The following is a 14,094-nucleotide window of genomic DNA, read 5'->3' as shown; positions in this document are numbered from 1 at the left end:
TTATGGCCGGAACGTGAGCACGATTCGTTAAAAATCATTCGGAGTTTAGCTTTTACTGCGATTCATTCAATCGTGTGTCGTAACTTTTGGAATTTATCGTTGCTGTGCGATGTTCGCGGGACCAGCGAGGCCACGCGGGGGCACGCACGCCGCACGACCGGTGCCTGCGCTCCCGACTTCAGAAGGGTTGCGGGAACAGCTACCTTTACTGCAATTAATGTATAATCCAATTATAGGATGGACATGAGCTCATTTAAATTAAAAGTTTTAGTTAAGTTATTTAAACTTTACGATTTTAAAATAATTATTTTAAGTCTTCTTAATCTTTATCTTTGGAATTAGGTACGCTGAATTATTAAGATAGGAGTGGAATAATACTTAAGTGATTTAGCTGTTAATAAGGTATCGCTATTAAAATCTGATATTCCTATAACATTTTGCATGTAATTACTATGTAGTACATACATAGTAAAAAAAAATAATAGCAACTCATTCATATAAAAACTACAATGCTTAATTAAAAGCGACAACAACGAGCGCAGGCGCATGTCAACACAAATTAGTTAATTTGCGTTGGAACACTTGTGTTTTCAATAGAGATAATTATCTCAATAGTTCTGACCACGAGGGTCGCGCCGAGGGGACTGTCCCGCGGTCCAACAATGGGTGAATCGTCCAGCGATACACACCGCTAATTACTTTGTTAAAGTCGATTACAAAGGCTTTGTAAATGGTTTTTGTTGGACGAAAGTAGGGTGATTTCTTTGTGTGTTGTTTTTTAAACATTTGGTTAACAAGTGTGTAGTGATACTTATTAATACGAAGAGATAGCGCGTATCTATTTTAAATGATTGGCCTGACAAATCAGAGGGGCAGTTTTATTTGCATAGATATTATTTTAAATCTGTTTTGTTCTAGAGATTTTTTTTATTCCTTGAATCCTCTTTCTTCGCTTATAAAATATCTTTCTGCTTTTCACAAAGTAAGAAAAATGTTTATATTTAAGGATATAGCTATTGTTTAAAAAAAACGTAAACCGTTTACAACGTAAGACGTTATGATATAACCTATATCCCGGTACAGGACACTGACCACGTAATAGAGTCTTGGGAAAAATAACGAAAACCATCACAAATGCGGATGTCGGGACGCCAGTAATAAATACTTTACAAGATCAGTAACTACAATTAGATCACCTGTTCGATTTGATAAGAAGTAGTTAAATAACAACGTCGCAATTATAAACATGAAGGAAGCGGTGGCGCCAATAAATTAACGTTTTTGTTTGTTGAGATCAATTAAAATCCTTGTTGAAGAGTTACCGATAATGTGGAGAAAAAGCTGCGTCGCTTGAAGAGATGTGGAGCCCTACAGGGGTGAGGGGCGAGGGGCGCGGGGAGGGGGGGGAGCATTACCATTACATGTTTATGATCCTGCCACTCATATCGGTGGCTAGTTATCTGTGAAGTATTGATCGTGTTTGTAGCATTAGATAACTTTTAACTGTAACTACATTTTTATTTTTTTGTATACTATGCTAGTTATTTATACAAACTCTTGTAGAAGTCTTCTAGAGCTAACTTTTGAAGATTGAAGACATGAATAATTTTGTTATTATCATAGATATTTAGGTAGATTTAGATTACAACACTTATTTATCAGACTTATTAATCTTAATGAGTTTACAAATGTATTAAGTTATAACACCAAGAAATTGAAAACATAAAAACAAAGAGCTCCGCCATATTTATTAAAAAAATTCTATAATATACCTCATTAATTAAATTCAATTTCCAACTGCTATACTTTTAAATACAAACTGTATACTGAAACGTGAGCAACCGCGATTCACCGTTAGATTAAAAAACTCTGAAAGTAAACTACATACAAACACAAGTTAAAACAGTTATCCCCTGTCTACAATTTCATAAGACCGCACAAAACTTTTAATAGCAAGATAACGTGAAACAAGTGCATGCCCTAATTACCCCTGCCCCCTGCCCCTTGCCCCTATCCCGTGCAGCTGTGTATATTAAACAAAGAGATTCGTAAAACAACCCCTCGTATTAATTGTGAAATGGATATGTCGAGTCAGCCATGCGTCGTTAAGTCTTGTATTGTCTTCACGTTATGAAGTAAAATTAAGTTTCAATTACTTTCTCATATTGTTACAGAATCAGATAATTAAGAATATCATTATAATAAAAAAAATCGTAAAGCTTTGAAAGTGTGATTTTGATCCATATTTAATGTAAAGCCATAGGTCTAAGCTAAAAAAGCGATGAAGAGCTTTAGATTTTCCTACTATAAAAACTAGGTACTAGGACTCGGATTTAATTATGTATTTTTTACTGAATTATAGTCGATATAGATATTCCATAATAGACTCAGAAGCAGACCGTTGTGCTAAAACTGTGTGCTCAAATTACATACATTCCCATTGTATGACAAAGAAAACACGTTGCGCGAATAAATTATCTGACACATCGATCAAGAAAGTTTTTTCCAATACAATGTAGACCTTCAGTACAATCCTTTACAATTTCGGTCCACGTAATACATTTCCGCGCAATTAAATTAACAAATTGAACAAGTCGTTTCCGTAATAAAATCATTATTCAAGCTCCGTAGCTCGGGTTCAGGCCCGGCTTCGCTCGGACACAAGTTTGCGAGAATTCACTTTTTATCCGTGACTCGTGGGGTCGATAACCTCGGTAATTAGATTGAAAAATGTTCTCGGATAGCGACAAATTGGCCTGTTGTTAGATGCAGCCGGGATAACGCGGGCTAATTGAAACGTATCGACGACACCTCGGCCGCGACGCGACGGGGACAAATGACGGGGAAAAAAAGGGCCCACTGCACGAGCGGGGCGTGGGTGGAACCTTTATTACGTACTTAATGTTATGATTTTATTATTTACATAGACTGATGTTATTTTGTCAACAACTCATTGCCTTAATTACTCTTTTATATAGAGCTGCTTTATCAAAAAAATTACGATATTGTAGAAAAGACTGTATAAACTTCAAACCATTTAAATTATACGGCAAGTATAGTGTATACGGCATTAAAAAATTTTAATTGAAATGGTTTTAAAAAGCCTATAAATCGAATATAGATACGTAAAGTATAAACATGTGATGCAAGAGCACTTAAAAAAATTAAAGAGAGAATGATCATTGTAATAATTTTAAGTGTTCATTATTTGTGTTAAAGTTCAAATGTAAATACTAAAGAGATAGAGTGTAGATGTTGTTTCTCGTGTAATGTGTAGATATTGTTTCATAAAAACACAAGGAATGCAATAATCAGAGATAATTATGCATATACCGTCGATCGACATTACAAGAAACATTTATTTACATAAGATACTAATATAATTTAAAATGGGAAATGTATTCATAATATTGAATTAAGATAATAATCAAATACAATATGCTAGCGGATAATTTGTCGATTTACGGCGAGTTTATATGCTTTAAGATATTGAATTCGAGAATGAGCTGTGTTGCTCGCGGCGGCCGCTGTCAACTGCCTCCTAAATAGGGGAGAGCGGGGATGAAAGTCACATTTTTAACTTTTTTTATGTAACTTCCAAAATACGTTGTTTAGGAATGATATTTGTATACCAAAAGATAGTGTAATTATTCTGTTACAAAAGAAATAAACGTATTTTTGTGTAATATTATCAGTTGTAGAAATATTTTGTATTTTCACTCTTAAGAAAAATGTGACTTATAACCCCGGGTCAGGGATGGTTGTCTCAATGCCTAGGGTAGGTAGTCACATACTAAATAACAGGCAATTTATAAATAGAAAGTCACACTTTGGTCTTAAAATTTTACGGAATAGTTTTTAATTAAGAACTCTTAACCAAATGAAACCGTGTCTACGGTCTTTATTTCAGTCTGAATATTAATCAATCACAATTTTAGCAACCAATAATAATCATGAGTCAATATAGAGTCATCAAGGACAGATGGACTTCCAGCAGGTTTGTTAGGGTGATTTTCCGGTGTTGATTGAAAATTTACGGCTAAAACAAACAATCTCAAAACGCAAATAAAGTCATCTCGCATACAGGGGGCTGGTTAATATGTGACAACCAGCCCCCGAGAGTTCCGTTCACGCAGTGCTCGCAAGCGGTCGCGTACTTAATTATTATTCAAAAGTTCATATACGCAAATATAACCTTTAAATCAGTGATAACTGTGAATAAAGTGGCGTGAAACAAGTCGAGAAGTTCTCCGCGGCCCATACTCACTTCTGCGAAACAAGGACAGCTGTCATAATTGCTGTCTCACCCGACTGCCGCTTCAATTGAATTCGAAGGCGATAAATAACACTGACCAGTGTATTCAAAGGATTAAAAACATAATAATATTGTAAACTGATTTTTACGCAAATCAGTTCTGACATTCCGCCCGTTGGAGCGGACGAGAAGTAGACGCTGCCGCAACACCGCGCCAGGGATATTGCAAGACCAGTAGCCCCAATCTACTTTATTTGCGTAAACAGAGGTTACCTGCTATAAAACATCGATTATAGTGAACAAATCGACACGAACTTGAAATTATATGTGAATTTTAAAAATCATCCTATTAATATATTTTAGAAGACACCGCCGCAACCGCAGCATTCAGATCGGAAGACCGCAATCTAAGGGGATTGTACATTTATTTCAATTAATAATTTGTTTTACAGACCAGTAGCCCCTATTGAAGCTACTGTTTAATTGCTATAAGTGTAATTGTAAATCGGAGAGCATAGGAATATCCCCTATTTATTTACATATATATATATATATATATATATATATATATATATATATTATAAACACACCACAAAGTATTTATTAATAAGTATATATATTATTATTTTTTTTTCAATATTTTATTAGATTAGGTCAGTTTTTCCCTATTGGGGCAACTGTTAGGTTTCTTGTTTGACTCTTTAGAAATAATTATTGTAAGTATTATAATTATTTTATGACTTTTTATCTTTGACTTTTACTTTTTTGAGAAATAATTATTATATTATTATTTTACACAACTGTCTCCCTATTGGAGCAATTGTTTAGATTAGTGTTATATATACTTTTTTATTTTATTTTTAGGTTAGATCAGTTTTTTCCCTATTGGGGCAACTGTTAGGTTACTTATTTGACCCTTTAGAAATAATTATTCTAAGTATTATAATTATTTTATGACTTTTATCTTTGACTTTTTACTCTTTTGAGACATAATTATTATATTATTATTTTATACAACTGTCTCCCTATTGGAGCAATTGTTTAGATTAGTGTTGTATATAATTTTATTTTATTTATTCCGTGACAATTACATATTGACAACTTACTTATATTATTAGTAATATAACTTTATTTTATTTCTTTAACATTTTTTTTTTATTATTATAAGTTCAGACTCAACTCATAACGATGTTCCACACACCCCAAAAACGTATAAGCGACACGAATGACGAGACAACGACTACGACAAGACCTGAGGCATCCGTAGTGCGGAAAAGCATTGACAAACTGGAGGCTCTGAATTCTATCGTTTCACCCCCCACCCGAGAGCCACCAGCTCTGAAAAAGAAACTCAGTAAGAGGCAAGCTGAGGACAAGGAGGGAAGCCCATCTGCAACGACCGCTATAAAAAGCACAAAGTTGATCGAGGGTAAAGCCTGTCTACAAAAAGCTAAAAATCACATAAGGGACTCCCGAAATATGAAAGTAGAAAGGAAAGAGGGACTCATCGTAGCGGTAGACAGACTCTATCAAATAATTAAAGAGTTAGATGCAGAACTCACCAGTGCTAGGGCTGGGAGCGTTGGAAGACAGGGGAGGGACTCTTTACATCCACCCCAGCCGTCCAACGCAAGTCCTACGATATTTGACGACGTACTGGTGAGGAACATGAATTTACAAGAAAGCATGAATGAGAGAATGAAAGAAATGACGAAAAGGATGGAAGAGATGAGCGGAAGTATTAAAGAGAGTGAAGTAAGAATGGAAAAGCTAAGCTCGTTGTTGGAGAGCAATATGACTGTCGCCAAAACGGCAAGTTATGCGGCCGTTGCTTCGAGAGGAGTCGCTGAGCGTCTCCCCGAAACAAGGGCCCTGCATTCGGTCATGGTGTCCTCCAAGGACGAACAAGAAACGGGAGAAGAAGTATTGGAGAAGGTTAGGAAGACTGTGGACGCAAAAGATGGATGGGTAAAAGTGGAAAGAGTAAGAAAGGTGAAAAATAGAAAAGTAGTCGTCGGCTGTGTGAGCGAAGAAGAAAGAGATAAGGTGAAAGAGAGATTGGGAAAGAATGAGGGATTAGTTGTGGAAGAAGTGAAAAACAAGAGCCCTCTTCTGGTCTTCAGGGATGTGATGAAGTGTGACACTGGCGACTTCATCACTGCGCTAAAGAACCAGAATGCAGACATCCTTGAGGGCTTGAAAGGGGATGAGCGAAAGGTTGAAGTAGCGTATGTGATGGGAGCGAGGAACCCCCTCCAGAACCACGTGGTGGTCAGAGCGAGCCCACAGGTATGGAGAAGATGGATGAATGAGAGATACGCCCACATAGGGTTGGGAAGAGTGAAAGTGATGGACCACAGTCCGCTGGTGCAGTGCTCCCGCTGCCTGGGGTATGGGCACACAAAGCGCGTGTGTAGTGAAGAGCAGGTACGATGCAGCCACTGCGCCGGTCCTCATATGAGGACTGAATGCGACAAGTGGCTGCGGGGAGAAGCGCCTCAGTGCATCAATTGCACGAAGGCCAAGAAAGGTAGCGTGAAGCACAGTGCCTTTGACCGCGAATGTGTGGAACGAAAGAGGTGGGACGCTCTAGCCAGGTCGGCGGTAGCGTATTGCTGAGGTTGTCCAAGGTGAGTACTTCCAGTACCGAATATTGCAGGCCAACCTCCAGCGGAGCCAAATCGCCACTAAGGAGCTATTGCTCGAGGCCACCAAGCGTAAGGCCTGCGTAGCGTTACTTCAAGAGCCCTACGTAGGTGGGGCACGGAGTGTGAGGACATACAATGGAGTGAGGGTCTTCCAGAGCGATGGCGAAGGGGGCGGTGTAGTTAAGGCGTGTATTGTGGTACTCGACGACTCACTGGACGTCGAGCTACACGCACGCCTTAGCAACAACAACATTGTTGTGGCCACCCTCAGAACCAAAGCATGGGAGATGATTGTAGTGTCCTTCTACTTCGAGCCCGATAAGCCAGTAGGGCCCTACCTGGACAATCTTATGCGGATAGGAAGAAAGTTAGGTTCCAATAGGATGGTCCTGGGAGGTGATGCGAATGCAAAGAGCCCGTGGTGGGGTGGTGACAAGGAAGACCAGCGAGGTAGGGATGTGTCTGCTGTACTGGAAGCAATGGGTATGCACATACTCAACACCGGGGACATCCCGACATTCGATACCATCAGAGGGGGGAAAAGATACTCCAGCTACGTGGATGTGACAGCATGCTCCGACGATCTGCTGAACCGAGTGGGCGACTGGAGAGTAGAGGAGGGTCTCACGAACTCGGACCACAACGGCATATCATTCGGCATCAGACAACAGAAATCCACAGGCACGAACATAATACGAACTACACGCATATTTAACACACGCAAGGCAAACTGGACTCAGTTTCATGAGAAACTGACCCAGCTGATGTCAGACGGACAATTGACTTCACACGACATAGACACAATACACAGCACACAACAAATAGACGAGGTAATAGACAGATACACACAAGCAATCACACACACATGCAGAGACACAATGCCGACCAAAAAACACACACAGAAATACACCTTGTCGTGGTGGAATGATGAGCTCGCGCAGATGAAAAAGGAAGTTGCCACGAGGAGACGCAGGATCCGCAACGCAGCACCTGTACGCAGAGACCGCGTTGTTGGATTGTATTTGGAACAAAAGGAGAAGTATGAAAAGGCGGTGAAAGATGCGCAATGTGAGAGCTGGAAGGAGTTTTGCCGGAAACAGGATAGGGAGGGGGTCTGGGAGGGCATCTACAGGGTGCTGAACAGGGCCACAGGGAGAGTGGAGGATCTGCCCCTTACGAGGGGCGGTGAAACCCTCAATGCCCGAAGCTCTGCGGAACTGTTGGCGGAGACCTTCTACCCCGTGGACCTGGAGAGTGGTGAAAGTGAAGAACATCGTTTGACGCGCCGGCGGGCGAAGTCCTTGGACACCGAACTGCCGATGGGTCCGGACGATCCTCCTTTCATCATGGAGGAGTTGAAGGGAGCCGTTAGGTCCTTCAATCCCAAGAAGGCCCCCGGGGCGGATGGCCTCACGGCCGACATCTGCCAGCACGCTGTAGATTGTAACCCGGAGTGGTTCCTTGCGCTGTTGAACAAGTGCCTCACTGTCGCCTACTTCCCCAAACAGTGGAAGTGGGCGACTGTGGTGGTCCTGAGAAAGCCGGGCAGGGAATCATACCGGGTACCGAAAGCCTATCGACCGATCGGTCTCTTACCTGTTCTCGGCAAAATCTTCGAAAAGATGTTGGTCGCCCGACTCAGGTTCTACTTGCTGCCCAAAATAAGCCCCCATCAATATGGTTTCATGCCACAGAGGAGCACCGAGGACGCCCTCTATAGACTAGTGAACCATATCAGAAATAAGAGGGAGGAGAAGAAGATTTCTGTTGTGGTTTCGCTGGACATAGAGGGAGCTTTCGACAGCGCCTGGTGGCCAGCCATAAAGGTGCGGTTGGCCGAAGTTGGGTGTCCGGTGAACTTGAGGCGGGTGATTAGCAGCTACCTGAGTGAAAGGGGAGTGAATGTAAGGTATGCAGGTGTGGAAGTGAGTAGGGAAACCAATAAGGGGTGCGTACAGGGGTCCATAGGTGGACCGCTCCTGTGGGACCTCTTGTTGGATCCCCTGCTGTGGATGTTAGAGGAGATGAAAGTGTTCTGTCAGGCGTTTGCCGACGACATAGTGTTAGTGTTTGATGGAGATACGGGTTTAGAAATAGAGGTCAAGGCAAACCGCATATTAGGAATAATTGACGAATGGGGTGTCAAAAATAAGCTGAAATTCGCGCCACATAAGACATGTGCCCTGCTCTCGACACGAAAACTAAAATATGACAAGCCACGACTTACAATGGGTAGTGTGGACATCCAGTATTACGATAATATTAAGATACTGGGCCTTATTATTGACGGCGGCCTGACGTTCAACGACCATGTCGGGAGCGTTTGCAAGAAGGCAATCGCCCGCTACAAGTTGTTAGCGAGAGCAGCCAGAGTAAGTTGGGGGCTTAACCCCCAAGTAGTTAAGACCATATATATCGCCGTTATAGAACCGACTATCTTGTATGCATCAGCAGCGTGGGCACCCACAGCGGAAAAGATGGGGGTCCAAAAGAGGCTTAACACCGTTCAACGGGGTTTTGCCCAGAAGATCTGCAGAGCATATCGGACTGTCTCCCTGAACTCTGCGATGCTGCTGGCTGGGATTCTCCCTCTTGATCTCAGGATACTCGAAGCTTCGAGGCTTTATGAGATCGGGAGGGGTGTGTCGCACCCGGCGGTGTTGAGGGACAGGGAGGTGGAACGAATGGCACCCGCGATTGAGGACCCACATCCGGCAGAGCAGGTAGAGCTGGGGTTCGGCTTGGTAGATGAGGACACCTATGCCGACGTGGTTGACAGCCACGTCCACAGGGTCTATACGGACGGCAGCAAGATTGAGGGTCGCGTCGGAGCCGCCCTTTCCGTATGGAAAGGTGAGGCCGAGACAAAGGCCGTTAAGCTTGCGTTGCCACCGTATTGTACCGTCTATCAGGCTGAGCTCCTAGCGCTCAAAAGAGCAGTAGACATAGCCTGCAAGAGCGGAGCGGCAAAGGTCGGTGTCTTTAGCGACTCCAGATCGGCGCTCCAGGCGGTTACCCTGAGTTCCCGTCATCCCCTGGCTGTGCAAACACGGGCGGCCCTCCGAAATGCTGCGTTGCAGAGGCGGGAGGTCTCCCTGTTTTGGATTAAGGCGCACGCAGGGCTTAGGGGGAACGAAAGGGCAGACGAGTTAGCCAAGGAGGCCGCTCTGGGGTTGAGGAAGAAACCGGATTACGATCTGTGTCCTGTTTCATTCGTCAAGCGTATTTTGAGACAGGATACGATCAGCGAATGGGATAGGAGATACGATGTAGGAGGAACGGCCGGAGTCACGAAGCTCTTTTTCCCAAGCGCTGCTGCTGCATACAAGGTAGTCGGGAAAATAGACATCACACACCACACCACACAAGTACTGACTGGTCACGGCGGATTCGCCTTCTACTTGAACAGATTCAAGCTGAAGGAGAATCCGTCGTGTCTATGTCAGCCCGGAGTAGAGGAGACGGTTCCTCACCTGTTACTCGAGTGCCCGATTTTTGCAAGCAATAGATATGCTATTGAGCAAAAATTGGGCATGGCGATGACGGGTGAGAATCTGCCTTCCGCCCTGGGGGACAAGTGTAGGGATACTTTCTTTAAATATTGTAAATATATTGTAGAAGTAGTCAATAAGCGTAACAATGGCGTGTGATGTGATTCTGTGATATTAGTATTAGGATAGTTTCAATTTTGTAGCATTTATTTTATTTACCCAGTATTTTAATATCTTTGACTTTGTATTTGTAATATTTTTAATTTAGTAATAATTTTATTTTTAATTTATTATGTGGCTGAAAATTATGTATTTGTAAACAAATAAAAAATGAAAATAATGTCTCTGGACAATATTCCAGAGGTGGCGCGAACACCCTGTGATGACGGGTGCCTTTTAAAAAAAAAAAAAAAAAAAAAAAACCAGCCCCCGAAAATTTGTGACAACGAGCCCCATAACACGTTTTAGGAAAATAAAATTGTAAATAAATTCCGATCAATGAATATCTAAAAAACTATACTACGATATTATAAAACACATTTCATCATCATCAAATGCACTGAAAGATTATTACTGTAAAACAAGAAGGTATAATTATGAGGTTCAACACAGCAGCACAAAAATTTACTTTTGCTGTGCGAAAACAATAAACACGTGTGAGGCCCTCACGGCAGATCGGAGCGGTCTGACGCGAAGTTGGGACAGCGTTGTACTGTATCGCTCTTGCCACGCTGTTCAACAGACTTATTCGATAGTTCAGTTTTGTGTTAAGACCGCTGTGACAACCAACCCGTGAGACAACCAAACTCGGTCTCCCCTATTACTAAATAACCGACACGTCATAACCGCTAATGGAATATATTATTATAAATACTCTTACTGCTTATTATTATAATTTACACACATTGACCGGAGCAATAGATGTATTTTAGAGAATATAATTCAACAATTTAGGGGACAGCAATCTGTAGACATACACATAAATTTAGATATTTATTATGTTAAAGAGATATTCGTTAGTTTGTTTTTGTAATATTATTTCAAAACGAACGAGTTTTTAAGTATTCTTATAAAATATATTACATTTATAGTATTAGTCGTGATTGGAAAAGCTTTACTTTGATTTGAAGAAATTACCTAATGTGTAATTTATCTCTTTAAAAGTTCTTTAGAAAAGTTGCAAACGCGAACTTTAATTTGAAGGATCTGTGTTCGATTCCTGGTTATGGGTTGCACATGGATTTCATTATGTTTACCTCATGTCTATCTTTATTTAAAAAAATGCATATTTATTGCATCAGATAAAATTTGCTTAAATTTCACTTGTAATAAGTACCTTTTTATAATAAACAAAAATTGATTAAAGAATCATTGAAAGCATTACTTCAAATACATGTTACGATAAACGGAAACAAAGCGGTTTTGTCCATCCATTGTTAGCGGTCGACAATCGACATCGAAGCCCAATAAAAACAAAAACGCTTTATTTGTATAATAAAAAGCGTTCCGACGTTAACACGCTCGCAGCGACGACACCAATTATGTCGGTCACCCGGGTGGCCAGCTCCCCCCCCCTTCCCCCTGCACCCACAGGCCCCCGCACCCCGCTCCCCTCGCCCCCAGGTGGTCACTAATGGCCGACATAATTGCCCATTGACCACCTAATCTCCCTATGAAAGGTCGATAGAGAGCGTTCATTAATTAAACCTATTGTTTTGTGTTTATCTGAATATTATGTAATTAAGGCTTCTGAGGAAGTTCGGCTATATATGAATGGGACCACCAAGGTCTAGACAACAGATTAAATAAAATGTGTTCAGACTGAACGGCAAATTGTGCCTTATTTTTGTATAAGTTGTGTAAAGCATTAGATACTAAACGTACTTCTTCCTATCCATGTAAGGTATTGATAGTTTTTAATGCACATCGATCCTACCAATAATGCCCAAACTTTCTTATCAATTTGTAGTAATGTGTAGTAATAATAGAGCTCTCTACTATTCTACTGTAGATTTGTAGTACGTAATAATAGAGACTTAAATCATGTACCTAGAGACGCCTCACTTTTCCATTAAAGAGAAAAACGCTTTTCTATAAACAAGCTACTCTATTGAAGTTAATACAATTGATGTGAATGAATACCAATGAAAATATTTTAGGATAGAGTTTACTTTTACATTTGAAATAGTTAATTATACATTCCCCTTAAGAATAATAGGTATACCTAAGAGTATAAGATTTCCTTTACACAATACCTTTAGAGACTGACGATATGTAATAAAACAACTTTCTTTCTACCAATATTTATAACATTCGAAGGCAAAAGGAAATAAAGTCGTTATGGGGATCAAATACAGGGCTGTAAGATGAAACCGTGCCGGGCGCTGCAGCCGGGTGGCCGCCGCGCGCCAATCAAAGGGCAAAGGGCACGGCAGCGGCTACACACCAGCTCACCCCGAAACCAACATGGTCGCGAAAGTTTCACGTTTCAGGCGCATTGTGCGGCATTACCGACCAATCACAGCGGCTAGCTCCACAACGCGCCGCTCCAATTGGCCATAATGTGAAAGGGCGGCGGTCATTGGTCGATAGCGATCGATTTCGCGCTCAATTTGTCCGATAGATAGCGTCAATTATGTCGTAACTAATTGGTCGGACAATAGCGAGACAATGGCCCGCGGTGTCCGGTGTCGCGCGCTCTATACCTAATTAAAGCGATCTATCGCTTGTTTGTAAATTGCCTGCGAGATATTTCAATTATTTCCACCGGGAATTGAACGCTTCGGAATAGTGTGTTACAGTTTATTTATTAGCTATTAACTTTTTATTGCTAATAAATTGTCCGCCGGCAGTTATCTCGCTATATCTAATGCAAATGTATTTTCGTCTATTATGAAATGAATCATCTGTATTTATGTGATTAAAGCAGAACTATTATAAATTATATTTATAACTGTTATGACATTTAATAGTACAGGCAATTAAATTCGTAATAGCATATTTAGCGTTACAAAAAACTTACAAAGAGTGTTCGTGTATAAATCAAGCAGATAATTGAATTCAAGTCTGAATAGATCTATTGATTGATACAATTTTCTAAGAATCAAACACAAATAAAATTCCATTAAAAAAATAGCACATAATTGCTAGCACCTCCGATAGTTCCGGTAATATATTCATTGCTCTCACACAAAATCAACGACAAAACGTTTGTTACTTAGATAATTAATGATCGTCATTTAAGAGATTTAGTTTTTATATTTAGTTATCAGGCGAAACCACGCAATAAAGCTACTAGGAGACATTTAATTAATTTGGTATCACTCGACTTAGAAACTTTACAAACCCATTGAAAGCTTTATTCTTTCTTACATTTCTTCAAAAACCACAGCACACTGACAACCACGGGGCACGGCGTTAATCCGTATGAGGGTTTAAATTGAAACTGTAATTACAAACAAAACGAGGGATTAATGAGCGTGGACAAACAAATGAATGTTAAATCCCCGTGACTCCCGGAACGGCACCGTGACGACAGCGTTACGACACCGTGACGACATGTCGGCTCAATTAAACTGATGCTACGAGCCATTGTTGAGTTTAATCTTAATTACACTCGTGGTATTATCTCTGGAATATTTGGATTATGTTTTTAGTTAAATATGTATTTTCTTTTATTAATAAGTATTTGCATTCATTC

The 14,094-nt window shown here is 40.7% G+C and overlaps 1 protein-coding gene across 1 annotated transcript; it reads left to right on the top strand.

The window, feature by feature from the left end:
* Positions 1 to 8,586: 8,586 nt before the first annotated feature.
* LOC149900930 (uncharacterized) lies at positions 8,587 to 10,758 on the top strand. Its single transcript, XM_090112618.1, has one exon. It carries the CDS (start codon positions 8,589 to 8,591, stop codon positions 10,551 to 10,553), a length of 1,965 nt encoding a protein of 654 aa, XP_089968744.1. The 5' UTR covers positions 8,587 to 8,588; the 3' UTR covers positions 10,554 to 10,758.
* The last annotated feature ends 3,336 nt before the right edge of the window (positions 10,759 to 14,094 follow it).

The sequence above is a fragment of the Colias eurytheme genome, chromosome 18 (assembly GCF_061535395.1).
Source record: "Colias eurytheme isolate Ceu_HAF_F1 chromosome 18, ilColEury1 Martin Lab GWU primary, whole genome shotgun sequence".
Classification (NCBI taxonomy): Eukaryota; Metazoa; Arthropoda; class Insecta; order Lepidoptera; family Pieridae; genus Colias; species Colias eurytheme.
This window is presented reverse-complemented; position numbering and strand designations above follow the sequence as displayed.